A 14,379-nucleotide genomic window follows, 5' to 3' on the forward strand; every position below is an offset into this window, starting at 1 on the left:
ATCGACATAGCAGCTCTCAGTGAGGTCCGTTTCCCTGAGGAAGGTAGTCTTCAAGAACACGGTGCTGGCTATACCCTCTACTGGTCAGGTAAGTCAAAGGCTGAGAGCCGCCTTTCTGGCGTTGGCTTCATGGTCAGGAACTCCATTGCCTCCAGACTCGAAAACCTGCCAACAGGTCACTCAGATCGCATCATGTCCATGCGCCTCCCACTTCAAAACAAGCAGCATGCAACACTCTTCAGTGTGTATGCCCCAACCCTTCAAGCAGATCCTGCAGAAAAGAACAAGTTCTATGCTGATCTACACAACCTCGTACGGAAGACCCCTACAGAGGACAAGGTGATCATCCTTGGCGACTTCAATGCCAGAGTAGGTAAAGACTCGGAAGCCTGGAAAGGAGTACTTGGCAAACACGGCATTGGCAACTGCAATGACAACGGGCGCCTCCTGCTAGAATTCTGCATGGAGCACCAGCTCACCATCACCAACACTATCTTCCAGCAGAAGAACAGTCTGAAGACAACCTGGATGCACCCACGGTCCAAGCACTGGCACCTTATCGACTACATTCTGGTGTGCCAGAGAGACCTTCAAGATGTCTTACACACCCGAGTAATGCCCAGTGCAGAATGTCATATGGATCATCGTCTTGTACGCAGCAATCTCCGTCTTCACTTTAAACCCACACCCAGGAGAGGAGGTATCCCTCGGAGGAAGTTTCAGGTTGGCAGTCTCCAGTCAGCCGAAGTTAAAGCTGCCTTCCAGGCAAAACTCCAGTCAAGAATTGAGGACCCCAGTTGCCCCACAGACCCTTCTCCAGAAGCACTCTGGGAACACCTAAAAACTACCGTCCTGCAGATCTCTGAAGAAGTCCTCGGGTTCTCCACAAGGAAGAACAAGGACTGGTTTGATGAGAACAATCAAGAGATCCAAGATTTACTGGCGAAAAAGAGATCTGCCTACCAAGCACATCTTGCTCAGCCCTCCTGTCCTGGGAAAAAAGCAACCTTTCGCGCTGCATGTAGCAACCTCCAGTGCAAGCTTCGAGACATTCAGAACGAGTGGTGGACCAAGCTTGCTGAGAGAACCCAGCTGTGTGCAGACACTGGTGATTTAAGAGGGTTCTACGAAGCCCTGAAGGCAGTATATGGTCCATCATATCAGACTCAGAGTCCCTTGCGTAGTGCAGACGGCCAAGTGCTCCAGAAAGCTTCCAGAAAGCTTTTGATAAAGTTCCTCATCAAAGGCTCCTTAGAAAGCTTGAGAGTCATGGAGTAAAAGGACAGGTCCTCTTGTGGATCAAAAACTGGCTGAGTAATAGGAAGCAGAGAGTGAGTATAAATGGGCAGTCTTCGCAGTGGAGGACGGTAAGCAGTGGGGTGCCGCAGGGCTCGGTACTGGGTCCCATCCTCTTTAACTTGTTCATAAATGATTTAGAGTTGGGAGTGAGCAGTGAAGTGGCCAAATTTGCGGATGACACTAAATTGTTCAGGGTGGTGAGAACCAGAGAGGATTGTGAGGAACTCCAAAGGGATCTGTTGAGGCTGGGTGAGTGGGCGTCAACGTGGCAGATGCGGTTCAATGTGGCCAAGTGCAAAGTAATGCACATTGGGGCCAAGAATCCCAGCTACAAATACAAGTTGATGGGGTGTGAACTGGCAGAGACAGACCAAGAGAGAGATCTTGGGGTCATGGTAGATAATTCACTGAAAATGTCAAGACAGTGTGCGTTTGCAATAAAAAAGGCCAACGCCATGCTGGGAATTATTAGGAAGGGAATTGAAAACAAATCAGCCAGTATCATAATGCCTCTGTATAAATCGATGGTGCGGTCTCATTTGGAGTACTGTGTGCAGTTCTGGTCGCCGCACCTCAAAAAGGATATTATAGCATTGGAGAAAGTTCAGAAAAGGGCAACTAAAATGATTAAAGGGCTGGAACACCTTCCCTATGAAGAAAGTTGAAACGCTTAGGGCTCTTTAGCTTGGAGAAACGTCGACTGAGGGGTGACATGATAGAAGTTTACAAGATAATGCATGGGATGGAGAAAGTAGAGAAAGAAGTACTTTTCTCCCTTTCTCACAATACAAGAACTCGTGGGCATTCGATGAAATTGCTGAGCAGACAGGTTAAAACGGATAAAAGGAAGTACTTCTTCACCCAAAGGGTGATTAACATGTGGAATTCACTGCCACAGGAGGTGGTGGCGTCCACAAGCATAGCCACCTTCAAGAAGGGGTTAGATAAAAATATGGAGCAGAGGTCCATCAGTGGCTATTAGCCACAGTGTGTGTGTGTGTGTGTGTGTGTGTGTATATATATATATATATATTTGGCCGCTGTGTGACACAGAATGTTGGACTGGATGGGCCATTGGCCTGATCTAACATGGCTTCTCTTATGTTCTTATGTTCTTATGCTCCTCACAGACAAGGCATCCATATTGAACCGGTGGTCGGAGTATTTTCAGGTTCTCTTCAGTGCCAACCGCGTAGTTCAAGATTCAGCAATTCACCTCACCCCACTTCAACCAGTGAAAACAGAGTTGGATGAGATCCCCACTCTAGAAGAGACTGTTAAAGCCATCAAGCAACTGAAAAGTGGCAAGGCAGCAGGAGTTGATGGAATTCCACCAGAGATCTGGAAGCATGGGGGCACAGTACTACATAGCTCACTTCACAAAGTACTTGTCACCTGCTGGGAACAAGGCAAATTACCACAGGACTTTCGCGATGCAATCATCATCACCCTATACAAGAACAAAGGGGAAAAGTCAGACTGCTCCAACTACCGGGGGATAACCCTGCTCTCCATCGCAGGCAAAATCCTTGCCAGAATACTCCTGAACAGACTGGTGCCCGCCATTGCAGAAGAACTCCTCCCAGAGAGCCAGTGCGGCTTCAGAGCTAACAGGAGCACCACCGACATGGTATTTGTTCTCAGGCAGCTCCAAGAGAAATGCAGGGAACAGAACAAGGCTCTGTATGTGACTTTTGTCGACCTTACCAAAGCTTTCGATACCGTTAGCAGGAAAGGCCTGTGGCAAATCTTGGAACGTTTAGGATGTCCCCCAAGGTTCCTCAGCATGATCATCCAGCTACACGAAGACCAGCGAGGCCAAGTCAGACACTGCAACGACCTCTCGGAGACCTTCCCAATAGGCACAGGTGTAAAGCAAGGCTGCGTTCTCGCGCCAACTCTCTTTACGATCTTCTTTAGCATGATGCTTCAAAGAGCCGCAGTAGATCTAGACGATGACGATGGTGTCTACATCCGCTATCGCACCGATGGCAGCCTGTTCAACCTGAGGCGACTAAAGGCCCACTCCAAGACAATGGAAAAACTCATCCGAGAGCTACTGTTTGCTGATGATGCTGCACTCGTCTCCCACTCGGTATCAGCTCTGCAGCATATGACGTCCTGCTTTGCAGAGGCTGCCAAGCTATTCGGCCTAGAAGTTAGTCTGAAGAAGACAGAAGTTCTCCACCAGCCTGCACCCCAGGAAGATTATCACCCTCCCTGCATCACTGTGGGTGAATCAATTCTGAAGACAGTCCAGCAGTTCAGCTACCTGGGGTGCATCATCTCCTCAGATGCTAAGATTGACAAGGAGATTGACAACAGGCTGGCAAAGGCAAACCGTGCCTTTGGCCGACTGCACAAAAGAGTGTGGAGCAACAAGCATCTGAAAAAAGGCACAAAGATCAATGTTTACAAAGCGGTTGTGATGACAACCCTCATCTATGGCTCCGAATCGTGGGTTTTATACCGTCATCACCTGCGACTCCTTGAGCGCTTTCATCAGCGCTGCCTTCGCACCATCCGCAACATCCACTGGAGTGACTTTGTGACCAACACTGAAGTTCTCAAGCGGGCGGAGGTTACCAGCATCGAGGCACTGCTGTTGAAGACACAGCTGCGCTGGGCAGGGCATATTTCTAGGATGGAAAACCACCGCCTTCCCAAGATTGCCCTGTATGGCGAACTCTCCACCGGCCATCGAAATAGAGGGGCACCAAAGAAGAGGTACAAGGACTCCTTGAAGAAATCCCTTGGCACCTGTCGCATCAACCATCACCAGTGGTCTGACCTAGCCTCAGATCGCAAAGCATGGAGGCACACCATCCACCAGGCTGTTTCTTCTTTTGAGAACGCACGCATAGCTGGTCTTGAGGACAAAAGGAGATTGAGGAAGAATCGCACTGCTACAGCACCAACCCTAAATCAGACTTTTCCCTGCAGCCACTGTGGCCGGACCTGCCTGTCCCGCATTGGTCTTGTCAGCCACCAGCGAGCCTGCAGCAGACGTGGACTATTGCACCCTTCTTAAATCTTCGTTCGCGAAGCCAAGCCGAGATTGACTGCTATCTGTCTTACAGCCCTATATCTTTTTTATTTGTTTTGGATTGTCTCATCATAGGGTTTTCAACCTATGAGATGGTCAGAATTGGTTTACTATTGCTGCCTTCTGTGCATTACTAATCAGGGTTATCTGAACTGTCACTGGCATTGTCTATGACAGAACTCTGCCAGTGTCATCTTCCACTACTACTGTTGCCCAGTAGCTGCCCTCAGGGTAGGCCCTGCCACTAGGCATACTAGGCAGTGCCAAGAGGTAGGAGGTGCTGAATTTGACTCCCCCTCCCTCAGCAAACGGCAAGTTTGCCTTCTCCCGCCTTTCCCTCCCTGGTCCAATTCAATGCCAGGGAACTGGCCCTTGAGCGCCGCACTTCCCGGCGGGCCATCTAAAGCCGCCCTTCCCACGCTGCTGCCCCCGCAAATGTGAAAGACTCACTCAAAGTCAGCGCTGTGGGGCAGGCTGGCCAGCCCTGCAGCGCTGACTTTGAGTGAGTCTTTTGCAACGGTCACCTCGAGGCTGGATTACTGTAATGCCCTCTACATGGGGCTGCCTCTGTACCGAACCCGGAAGCTGCAGCTGGTGCAGAACGCAGCGGCAAGACTGTTGCTGGGGCTCCCTAAATGGGAGCACATACAGCCTGGGCTGCGCGAGCTGCACTGGCTGCCAGTTATATACCGGGTTCGTTACAAAGTGCTGGTCATTACCTTTAAAGCCCTATATGGTCGAGGACCTGTCTACCTTAGGGACCGTCTCTCCCCATATGAACCCCAGAGAGCACTGAGGTCAACTGGAAAAAACTTGCTGACCACCCCCGGACCAAGAGAGGTGAAGCTGCAATGCACCCACAACCGGGCCTTCTCCTCTGTAGCCCCGAGCCTATGGAACCAACTCCCAGAAGAAATGCGGGCCCTGCGGGACCTTGAACAATTCCGCAGGGCCTGCAAGACCTTCCTCTTCCGACTGGCCTTCACTGAAGAAAGAAGCTGCTAAGGATAACCGCCACCACAAGAAGAATAAAGTACATCCCTTTCCTCATCAAACCACATTCCAAAGTGACAGGTGCCCCGCCCCCACACCAGCCCCCACCTCCTCACCCACAAATGAATGCCTGACGTAGTGGGATTGTACTTTTTTGCTGCCCCTTCTAATACATTAATTGTAACCATCCCAGCATTTTCTTACACATTAAATCCTAACATTTACCTAGCCACCTAACAGCATTTTAGATGCCTATTCTAATACATTAATTGTAAACATATAGCATTTTCTTACACATTAAATCCTAACATTTTTCTATCATCTTCAGTGCCTGTTCTCAGAGTGAGACAAAAGTATTTGACCTTAAAAGGTCAAGTGCTGAAATGTATATCTCGCAGACGTGGGAGGATATTCACCCTGTGAGAGAGAGCAAGAATCTTAGCAAATTATTTAATGCTGACACAGTTTAGACCTGGACAAAATAAACAGATGAAATTAGGTTCTCACGCAATAAATTTCCTGTTCTTATGGTCTGTGATTTAAAATAGCTTTTCCATCAAATTTATGTATGGGCTAATTGTGAGAATAGTGTTTGACCCCCAAAAATGGTCCTAAGAGGTCAAGGGGTTTTATGGCTGTGAAGTGCAGAAAAATGTAGACTTAAGAAAAATGCAAAAGCAGGACAGAGATATACAATTTAGGTTATTTTAAATATAAACAAAGATAGGATTTTCTGACATGTATAGAAACACACAGGTTACAGAATGCCCCATTGGTTTTTTTGTGGATATACTCTGACTGTGTCCAATATGTAGATAAAATAAAATTTTAAATAAAAACAAGCAACAGTAAGCAGTGTTTTAAATGATTTTAGTTCTACATGCCCTGTTAAATGTGCATTCACCCCATGTTCCCCAAGTATTGTTGACAACACAAATATTTACTGCCAACTTTGGTGATTTTTGATATGGTTCCACCAAGATCAGGATCTGAGCCTTTAATTGTATTCAAGTAGGCATTCATTTGCTTTTGATGGAACTCTTAACATCAGAAGATCTGGGGCTTAGTTCTGAGCCATGCAGCTCACTTAATATCTTGGCACACAATACAACTTTTTTCCATCGTCAGCATCCTCCACCTGTTAGCACTCCAAGGAGCTGTCTGGGGGGTTACTTGAGCAATGAACAGGGCCCCGGCAGTAGGAGGTTGCCTAGGATTCTATAAGAAAAAGAAGAGCTTATCGTTGCTGCTTTAGGGAGAAGAGGGGGTTGTGGGTCACGGGCAGCCTAGGAACTGATCTCCTTGATGAACCAAGGGTGCAGAGAGAGGAGCGAATTCCACATTTTAATCACTCTCTGTGTAAAATAGTATTTCCTTTTGTCCACCCTGAATATGCTATCAGCCTCGTTGTATTGAGTTCTAGTATTTTGAAAGGGGGAAAAAGTTCTGTTTGTCAACTCTCTCCACCCCTTGCATAATTTTATAAACCTCTATCTTGACCCCACACCCTCCCCCTCCCCTAACATAGCCATCGCTTTTCTAAACTGAAAAGTCACTCATCAGCCTTTCCTCATAGAGAAGGTGCTCCCCCCCCCAACCCCCCCCCCCCAATCAACTTTGCTGCCCTTCTCTGTACTTTTTCTAGCTCTGCAATGTCCTTTTGGAGATACGGTGACCAGAATTGTACACACTATTCCAAACAAGGCTGCGATATAGATCTATATGGGGGCATTACAATATAGGCTGTTTTATTCTCAATCCCGTTCCCAAGAATACCTACCACAGACTTTGCCTTTTTCACCGCTGCAGCACACAGGGTTGACACTTTCACCAAACTATCCACAACACACTTGGGATTTTCCCCCCTCTCAGTCACAGCAAGTTCTATCCCTATTAGCTTATACGTGAAGTGGGGATTTTTTTTGACCCACTATGCCATCACCTTACACTTACCAGCACATCACCCCTTAGTTCCTAATCATTTATGAATAAATGAAATAGTCTTGCCCCCGTACCAATCCTTATCGGACCCCGTAGCATACTTCCCTACATTGTGAGAATTGTCCACAGATCCCCACTCTTTACTAACAGTCATTGAACCAGTTTTTTAATCAGAAAGAGAACCCATCCTCTTATCCCATGACTGCTAAGTTTACTCAGGAATCTCTGGCGAGTCTTTCTCAATGAACTCTAAAAGGTTGGTGAGGCAGGACTTCCCTTTGCAGAAGCCATGTAGGTGAAGAGTAGGTGGAATTCACTGCCACAGGAGGTGGTGGCGGCCACAAGTATGGCCACCTTCAAGAGGGGTTTAGATAGAAATATGGAGCACGGGTCCATCGGTGGCTATTAGCCATAGTGTATGTGTGTATATAAATTTTTTTGCCACTGTGTGACACAGAGTGTTGGACTTGATGGGCCGTTGGCCTGATCCAACATGGCTTCTCTTATGTTCTTATGTTCTTAAGATTAAAAAAACCAAAACAAAAAAACCTGGCACGATTGTGATCTGAGGGTGGAAAAATGTTTTTGTTTCAAACAGTCTTATTAGTAACATATGGCAATAAATTTCAATTTCTTACATCATTAATAATTACTTTTTATCTATCCCATATATTACTTTCTACCCACTCCTCCCCCGTTACTTGACACCCGCCGGTGTTATATACTTAAAATCTTAATATTAAAGGTACCCTTAATTAATAAGAACCAAAATTAATATCCTCCTCCCTCTTGTACTTAGTCATTATCAAAAATTGTCCAATGTCCTTTTATTTTCCACTCTTTTTCTACGTATCTTCTGAACTTTTTCCACTTCATCTTAATTACTTCTAAATCATAGTCTCTTAAGGTTCATGTTAACTTGCCCATTTCACCCCAGTGTCATAACTTTTAAAACCCAATCCCATTTTTCTGGTATTTTTTCTTGCTTCCACAACCGCGCATACAACGTCCTAACTTTTTCCACTCCATCTTAATTACTTCTAAATCATAGTCTCTTAAGGTTCATGTTAACTTGCCCATTTCACCATGTGTCATAACTTTTACAATCCTACCCCATTTCTCTGGTATTTTTTCTTGCTTCCACAACTACGCATATTATGTCCTAGCAGCTGAAAGCAAGTATCAAATTATAGTTCTATCTTCTTTTGGATTTTTTTTTTCCATTTGTAATCCCAACAGGAAAGTCTCTGCAACTTTCTTAAATTCATATCCCGAGATCCTAGAAATTTCTTGTTGAATCATCCGCCAATACTTTTTTTTGCCCTTTCACAAACCCACCACATACGGTAGAAAGAACCTTCATGTTTTTTTTTTTTACATTTCCAACACCGGTCTGGCATCTTATTATTCATCTTTTGCCAATATCACCCAGTGAGTTGCATTTGAACCCAAGTCTCCTGGTTTCTTGTTTAACACTTAACCCTCTAGAGCCAGCGGAGTATTTTACATACTTTACTGTAGCCCCCCCCTTTTTGTTTTTGTTTTTTGCTGAGACTGAAATGTAAGAACAATCTTCTCAACTAGGATAGGCATTAGAGGACCACACTAGGATCCGGAACCATCAAGTTCAAATCCTGACTCCGCCACGCAAGATTGCTGGCGACTTTGAGCCTATCACGCTCTCTTGCCATAGCCTACCTCACAAGGTCGCTGTTGCGAAGATAAAATGGAAAAGGGGAAAACCATTTGATAAGCTGCTTGGTATCATGATTAGGGAGGGGAACAGGATGTAAAAACTAAGCGCTACACCACAATGGTTTCCATGAAATGTGTGGGCTGGACAGCTGTAAGAGATCGCAGAGGCTACTGTTACACGGCTAACCTCTACCGGCTTCCAAGCTCTGACAAAAATTGGGCTATTCAGTTATATTCAGGCTTCCCATGAAACATTTACACGCGGATAATTAGAGAAAATAAGAGCCCCAGTGGTGCAGAGTGGTAAAGCCGCAGCACTACAGTTCTAACCTCTGCTAACGACCTGAGTTTCACGGTTAAAACAATTTATTTGGTAACAAATTATATTTCTTGCATCATTAATAACATCTTTTATCTATCCCATATATTACTTTCTATCCATCCCTCCCCCATTACTTGACCACCACCGGTGTTATTTACTTAAAATACTAATGTTTAAAGGTACCTTTAACTAATAAAAATGAAAATTAACATTCTTCTTTTTTCTAAGACTTAATCATTATCAAAAATTGTTCAATGCCCTTTTATTTTCCACTCTTTTTCTACGTATCTCCTGAACTTTTTCCACTCCATCTTAATTACTTCTAAAGCATAGTCTCTTATTGTTCATGTTAACTTGTCCATTTCACTCAGTGTCATAACTTTTACAATCCAATCCCATTTCTCTGGTATTTTTTCTTGCTTCCACAACTGCGCATACAACATCCTAACTTTTTCCACTCCATCTTAATTACTTCTAAATCATAGTCTCTTAAGGTTCATGTTAACTTGCCCATTTCACCCCCAAGTGTCATAACTTTTACAATCCAACCCCATTTCTCTGGTATTTTTTCTTGCTTCCGCAACTACGCATATATTGTCCTAGCGGCTGAAAGCAAGTACCAAATTATAGTTCTATCTTCTTTTGGAAATTTTTTTCCATTTGTAATCCCAACAGAAAAGTCTCTGCAACTTTCTTAAATTCGTATCCCAAGATCCTAGAAATTTCTTGCTGAATCATCCGCCAATGCTTTTTTGCTCTTTCACAAGTCCACCACATACGGTAGAAAGAACCTTCATGGTTTTTTTTTTTTACATTTCCAACACAGGTCTGGCATCTTATTATTCATCTTCGCCAATTTCTTAGGAGTCATATACCACCTGTACATCATCTTAAAGCAATTTTCTTTAATACTCTGACACGTTGAGAGTTTCATAAAGTTCTTCCACAAATATCCCCAAGTTTCCATATATATTTCTTTATTTACATTAATTGCCCACTTAATCATTTGAGATGTCACTACTTCATTTTAAAAGTAACATATAGATTTTTGAAATTAATTTTTCATTGTCTCCAAGCAGAACTTTTCCCATTTCTGTTTGTTCTCATCTTATTCCTTCAGTTTTAACATCGCTTTCCACCAAACTTTTTATTTGTTGCGTTTGAAACAATCATATTTATTATTCAACTCTTCAGCAGTTTTCAATTCTATTTTACAGCTTTGTATTTTTAGTTTATACGACACCCTTTTTCCCTCTCCCATCTCCGCCGTTATCCTTATTACTTCCGCAGGCACTGAGGATAGAGAAATGTTACGACCGTTCCTTTGTCATAGATTGCTATTTGATCGTGTTTTGCGCGCTTCGGTTTTAATACAAAGGCACGCAAATCGGGGCCCTCGGCGGTAGTTTCTAAAGCATCCGCGCAATTCGATGTTTTGATTACGCGTGTCTTAGACGGTCGTTGTATATAATCGAATAAAATATAATACGCGATCGCGATGTATAACGTTAGACAACCTTGTTACTCTGACTTTTGACAACCCCGAGATAGGCCCCCTTCTGCGAATTCGGCTCCGCGGCCCGTCACCAATAGGGGAGTCGCCGTTGTTCAAACGCTCCAGCGGGTGCGGGGGGGTCGGCGCAGGATTCTCTTTAAATACGGGAAACCCGAGCGCCGTTCTGACGGCTCCGTACCACCATGGAGAAATTTTCTAACATGGAGGGACCCCTAGGCATCAAGCCTCACAAACATTCAAGAAAAGGCAACGGTGATGAGATAGAAGCGGAGAACACCACCCCCGAGAAGACCCCTCTAGAATCTGTACCCGAAAACATGGAAGAGGAGAGTTTGGAGAACCAGGAAGCAGAAACAGATGCACGGGTAAGTTGTGAGAAAAGAGGAAAGCTGGGAGGATTGCGATGGCGGGTCATGTAGCGTTATGCCCTTTCTTTTTTTTTTTTAAATTAGGCGGCGGAGGGATCAGAGACCAAAGTCGCTGATTTAGAGGATTTGATCATGTGTGGGATGCTAACCCTGGTGTTGCTCAAATCTTTAAGAAAGCGTGGTTCTAATCTCAAGAACTCAACACAGGTGGAGAATAATGAATCCCCTTTGAGGGAGAGTTCCACAAAGAAGGCTTGGGAAAAGGCAGAGCTCTCTGAGAATGGCGTCTCTATCAAGGAGTCAGAACGTGGAGGGAAGGCACAAGAAAATATGGAGATTGTGGAGGAAACGGTCTATTTGAAAGCGCTCTTTCCGAATGTAAGGCCTAAAAAAAAAAAAACACCGAGGTGTATGGAATTGGGGGGTGGGGGGCACGCTCATGAGACAGGATACTATTTTTTTTTCCCTTCAAACTTTTAGGTAGAGAATGTGGCAGCGGTCAACTCAGGGAGGCCGGACAGCTGTCACTGCCCATACTGCGGGGGTCTAGCACACTTTCAAGATTCAGATGAGGAAGATTCCCTAGCAGATGCCGAGCCCGATACCGCCGGTGATTCCGGAGCGGACATGGAGGATACCTCTGGAGATTCTGAAGCAGACACGAAGGATGAAGCTGTGGAAAAGGCGAGGGAACCCCCGGTTGATGAAGCGCAAACACCGGAGTCTCCAAAGGAGGTTGATTCCCTCATGGAGGAAGAAGAAGAGGTTGCAAAGCAGGAAAAACATACAGATTAGAATCGAGAATGTCCCAACCACATGTAGATGAGAAAACACACACGTCTGTTTGTATATAAGACCCGTATCCTGAAGCAGATAGTAAGAACTGTATTTTTTCAGTAGGGTGGGGGAAATAGCACGCTTGTTTTTGTTTTCTCACATTGATAAAGCGGATGTATCGTTGCTACACCTTCTGTACATACACACGTGTCTAATCCTTGTGAATCGCAACACGACAAAGATGTACGCCGTATATTTCTTACCCTGCCCCCCCCCCGCAGGATTTCCCGGCAATCCCCCCTTCCCTCCTATTCGACACCAAAGTGGAAGACGCCTCATTCGCGGGGAACTGTAGACACGTGGGTCGGGATGCAGATTGTTATTAATTAAAAAAAGCTACGCTTTGTATATTCTCGCTTTAATAAAATACTTTTCTATTAGATATGACGGTATGAAACACGTGGTGTGCTCGACTGAAATAAGCTTAGAATTCCCTCCATAAAAATCCAAACACACATCGTTACGTCGGTTGCACCGCAAGGTCATCTAACGTATTTTAGCATAACGTCTCAGTTCTCTAGAATGGAACTAACAAAATATACAAACTTAGGATCTGAACAATCTTTGTTTCCATTTGTTTGGTTTTTTAACGTTGCCGAGGTGGGTTGTGCTTCATTTAAACATTCAGGCCTAGACACCTATTTAAGCAACGTTATTAAAATGGTAAAAATATAGAGCGGACTCATCACGGGTACTTGTTCATAGTTTCATCGCGCTTGTTCATAGTTTCGAGTTCACGATGTACTTTTATCGCACAGCCATGAGGAAAGCTAATCCTGCTAGGACAAATCCGGCGGTCGCTATGATAGTGTTGCTTTTGGTATCGCACCGGCTGATTGAATCAGAACCGTGTTTGTTGAAGTAGCGGTAGAACCCTTCCCAGCCACCATGCGCCTCCAGCCACTCGCGCTTCTCCACAGACAGATAGATGACCAATGCCTCTGTCAGGCCGCCGATCTCCTCGTGGGCCCCCCGCTCAGCCAGAGCTGTTGCCAAGGTGCCGGTGAACACAAACAGCGCCACTACTCGACCCCAGTTAAGCCCGCCATCAGATGCCATCTGCGCCGCCACACGTCTCAAATGGACGTCTGCCCTACCAGGCTCCGGCAAGATTGCTGTGGAGCAAATGGAGTGAAAGAATGTCTTCTCACGGCTCTCCAGCTTGTCAGCCACTCTCCGCAGGGTCTTGGCCGTGTGGCTGTGAGACAGCACCGAACCACTCAGGTTGCGTCGCAAGTAGCCATCCACCAGTCGCCTTGTCTCGGCTGTCAGATCGCTCAGCATAGCGACTCTTCGATGACTGCCGATGAATACGTCGGCCTGCTCCAACCGTGCCCCAGTACCGCCGGTTCTATACAGATACGATTTTACAACCTACTTTCCCCCAATCGGTAGGTTTCTTACAAACCGAGAAGCCGACAAATTAAGCATCCGTAATAGATACGGTCATAGAAATGTAGAGGAAGTACCGGCCGAAAGAACATGGGTAAAAGAATGATGGGATTACCTACGTGTATAGACACGGAACATACCACCCCCCCCCCCATCCTTTCCCTAACATGATCCGGCAGCGGACTATAACGCTGTTGCTCGTGTGTTACTTTGTAATATGTTTATTGTACCCCAGCCTGATTCCGGCCTCCCCCATTCTCACCTTTTCCCATTATGCTCACCCTCGGCACCTTTGATTCGTAGCCATCTTTATACAATATTACACCCGCTTTCCTATATAAAATCAGATAGACTCCCTCCGTTTCTTGCCCCGCCTGCCCCAGCTAATTTTAATCCGCCCAAGCAAACGCCGAAGAAACCTATCCTCCCACAATTGCGATCCACAGCCTTTACACCGTCACTCCTACCCTGTTCAATAGGTCATATTTACAGGGGAGTGTTTCACCGTAAAGTGAAAATAAAGGAAAAAAGCTTATATGTAATAACGGGGTGTGTCCGATTATTCAGTGTATTTTTATACTTTGTTTCTTTGTTGCCCAAAGTGTTTTACAAAAAGCCATTAGCCAAAAATTGGCATGATTATACATTATTAAAACAAACCAGGAGAAGGACTTTCTGTGTTGGTGGTATCGGATGTGAGAAGAGACGGCCCCCGCCTTCAGCCGGGGCATAAGAACGGAACCGCTACAGAAAAAGACTTGCTCCGGCTTTTAAAGAACTTTTAAAGAGCTGTTCAGGATTATGTGGGGAAGAGCGTGCACGGTGTTGTTTTTTAAAGTAAGGAACCCGTGAAAACACGCTGTCGGTATTAGGACTTGTGTTTAAATAGCTCTCGGTCTATTTTAAGTTTTCTCGGTGCAGAGCCGTTATTTTCAGCGTTATTGGTAAAACCATACGTCTATCGGCGTAT

General features: G+C 45.3%; 1 protein-coding gene across 1 annotated transcript; it reads right to left on the reverse strand.

Moving 5' to 3' along the window:
- Positions 1-12,764: 12,764 nt before the first annotated feature.
- Positions 12,765-13,301, reverse strand: LOC132575867 (anti-apoptotic protein NR13-like). Its single transcript, XM_060244553.1, has one exon. The coding sequence runs from the start codon at positions 13,299-13,301 to the stop codon at positions 12,765-12,767; it is 537 nt and encodes a 178-aa protein (XP_060100536.1).
- Positions 13,302-14,379: the final 1,078 nt, after the last annotated feature.

Source organism: Heteronotia binoei, chromosome 8 (genome assembly GCF_032191835.1).
Source record: "Heteronotia binoei isolate CCM8104 ecotype False Entrance Well chromosome 8, APGP_CSIRO_Hbin_v1, whole genome shotgun sequence".
Lineage (NCBI taxonomy): Eukaryota > Metazoa > Chordata > Lepidosauria > Squamata > Gekkonidae > Heteronotia > Heteronotia binoei.

Excerpts from the sequence above, each read along its gene's own strand:
- LOC132575867 (XM_060244553.1), bottom strand. The coding sequence starts at position 13,301 with ATGCTGAGCGATCTGACAGCCGAGACAAGGCGACTGGTGGATGGCTAC.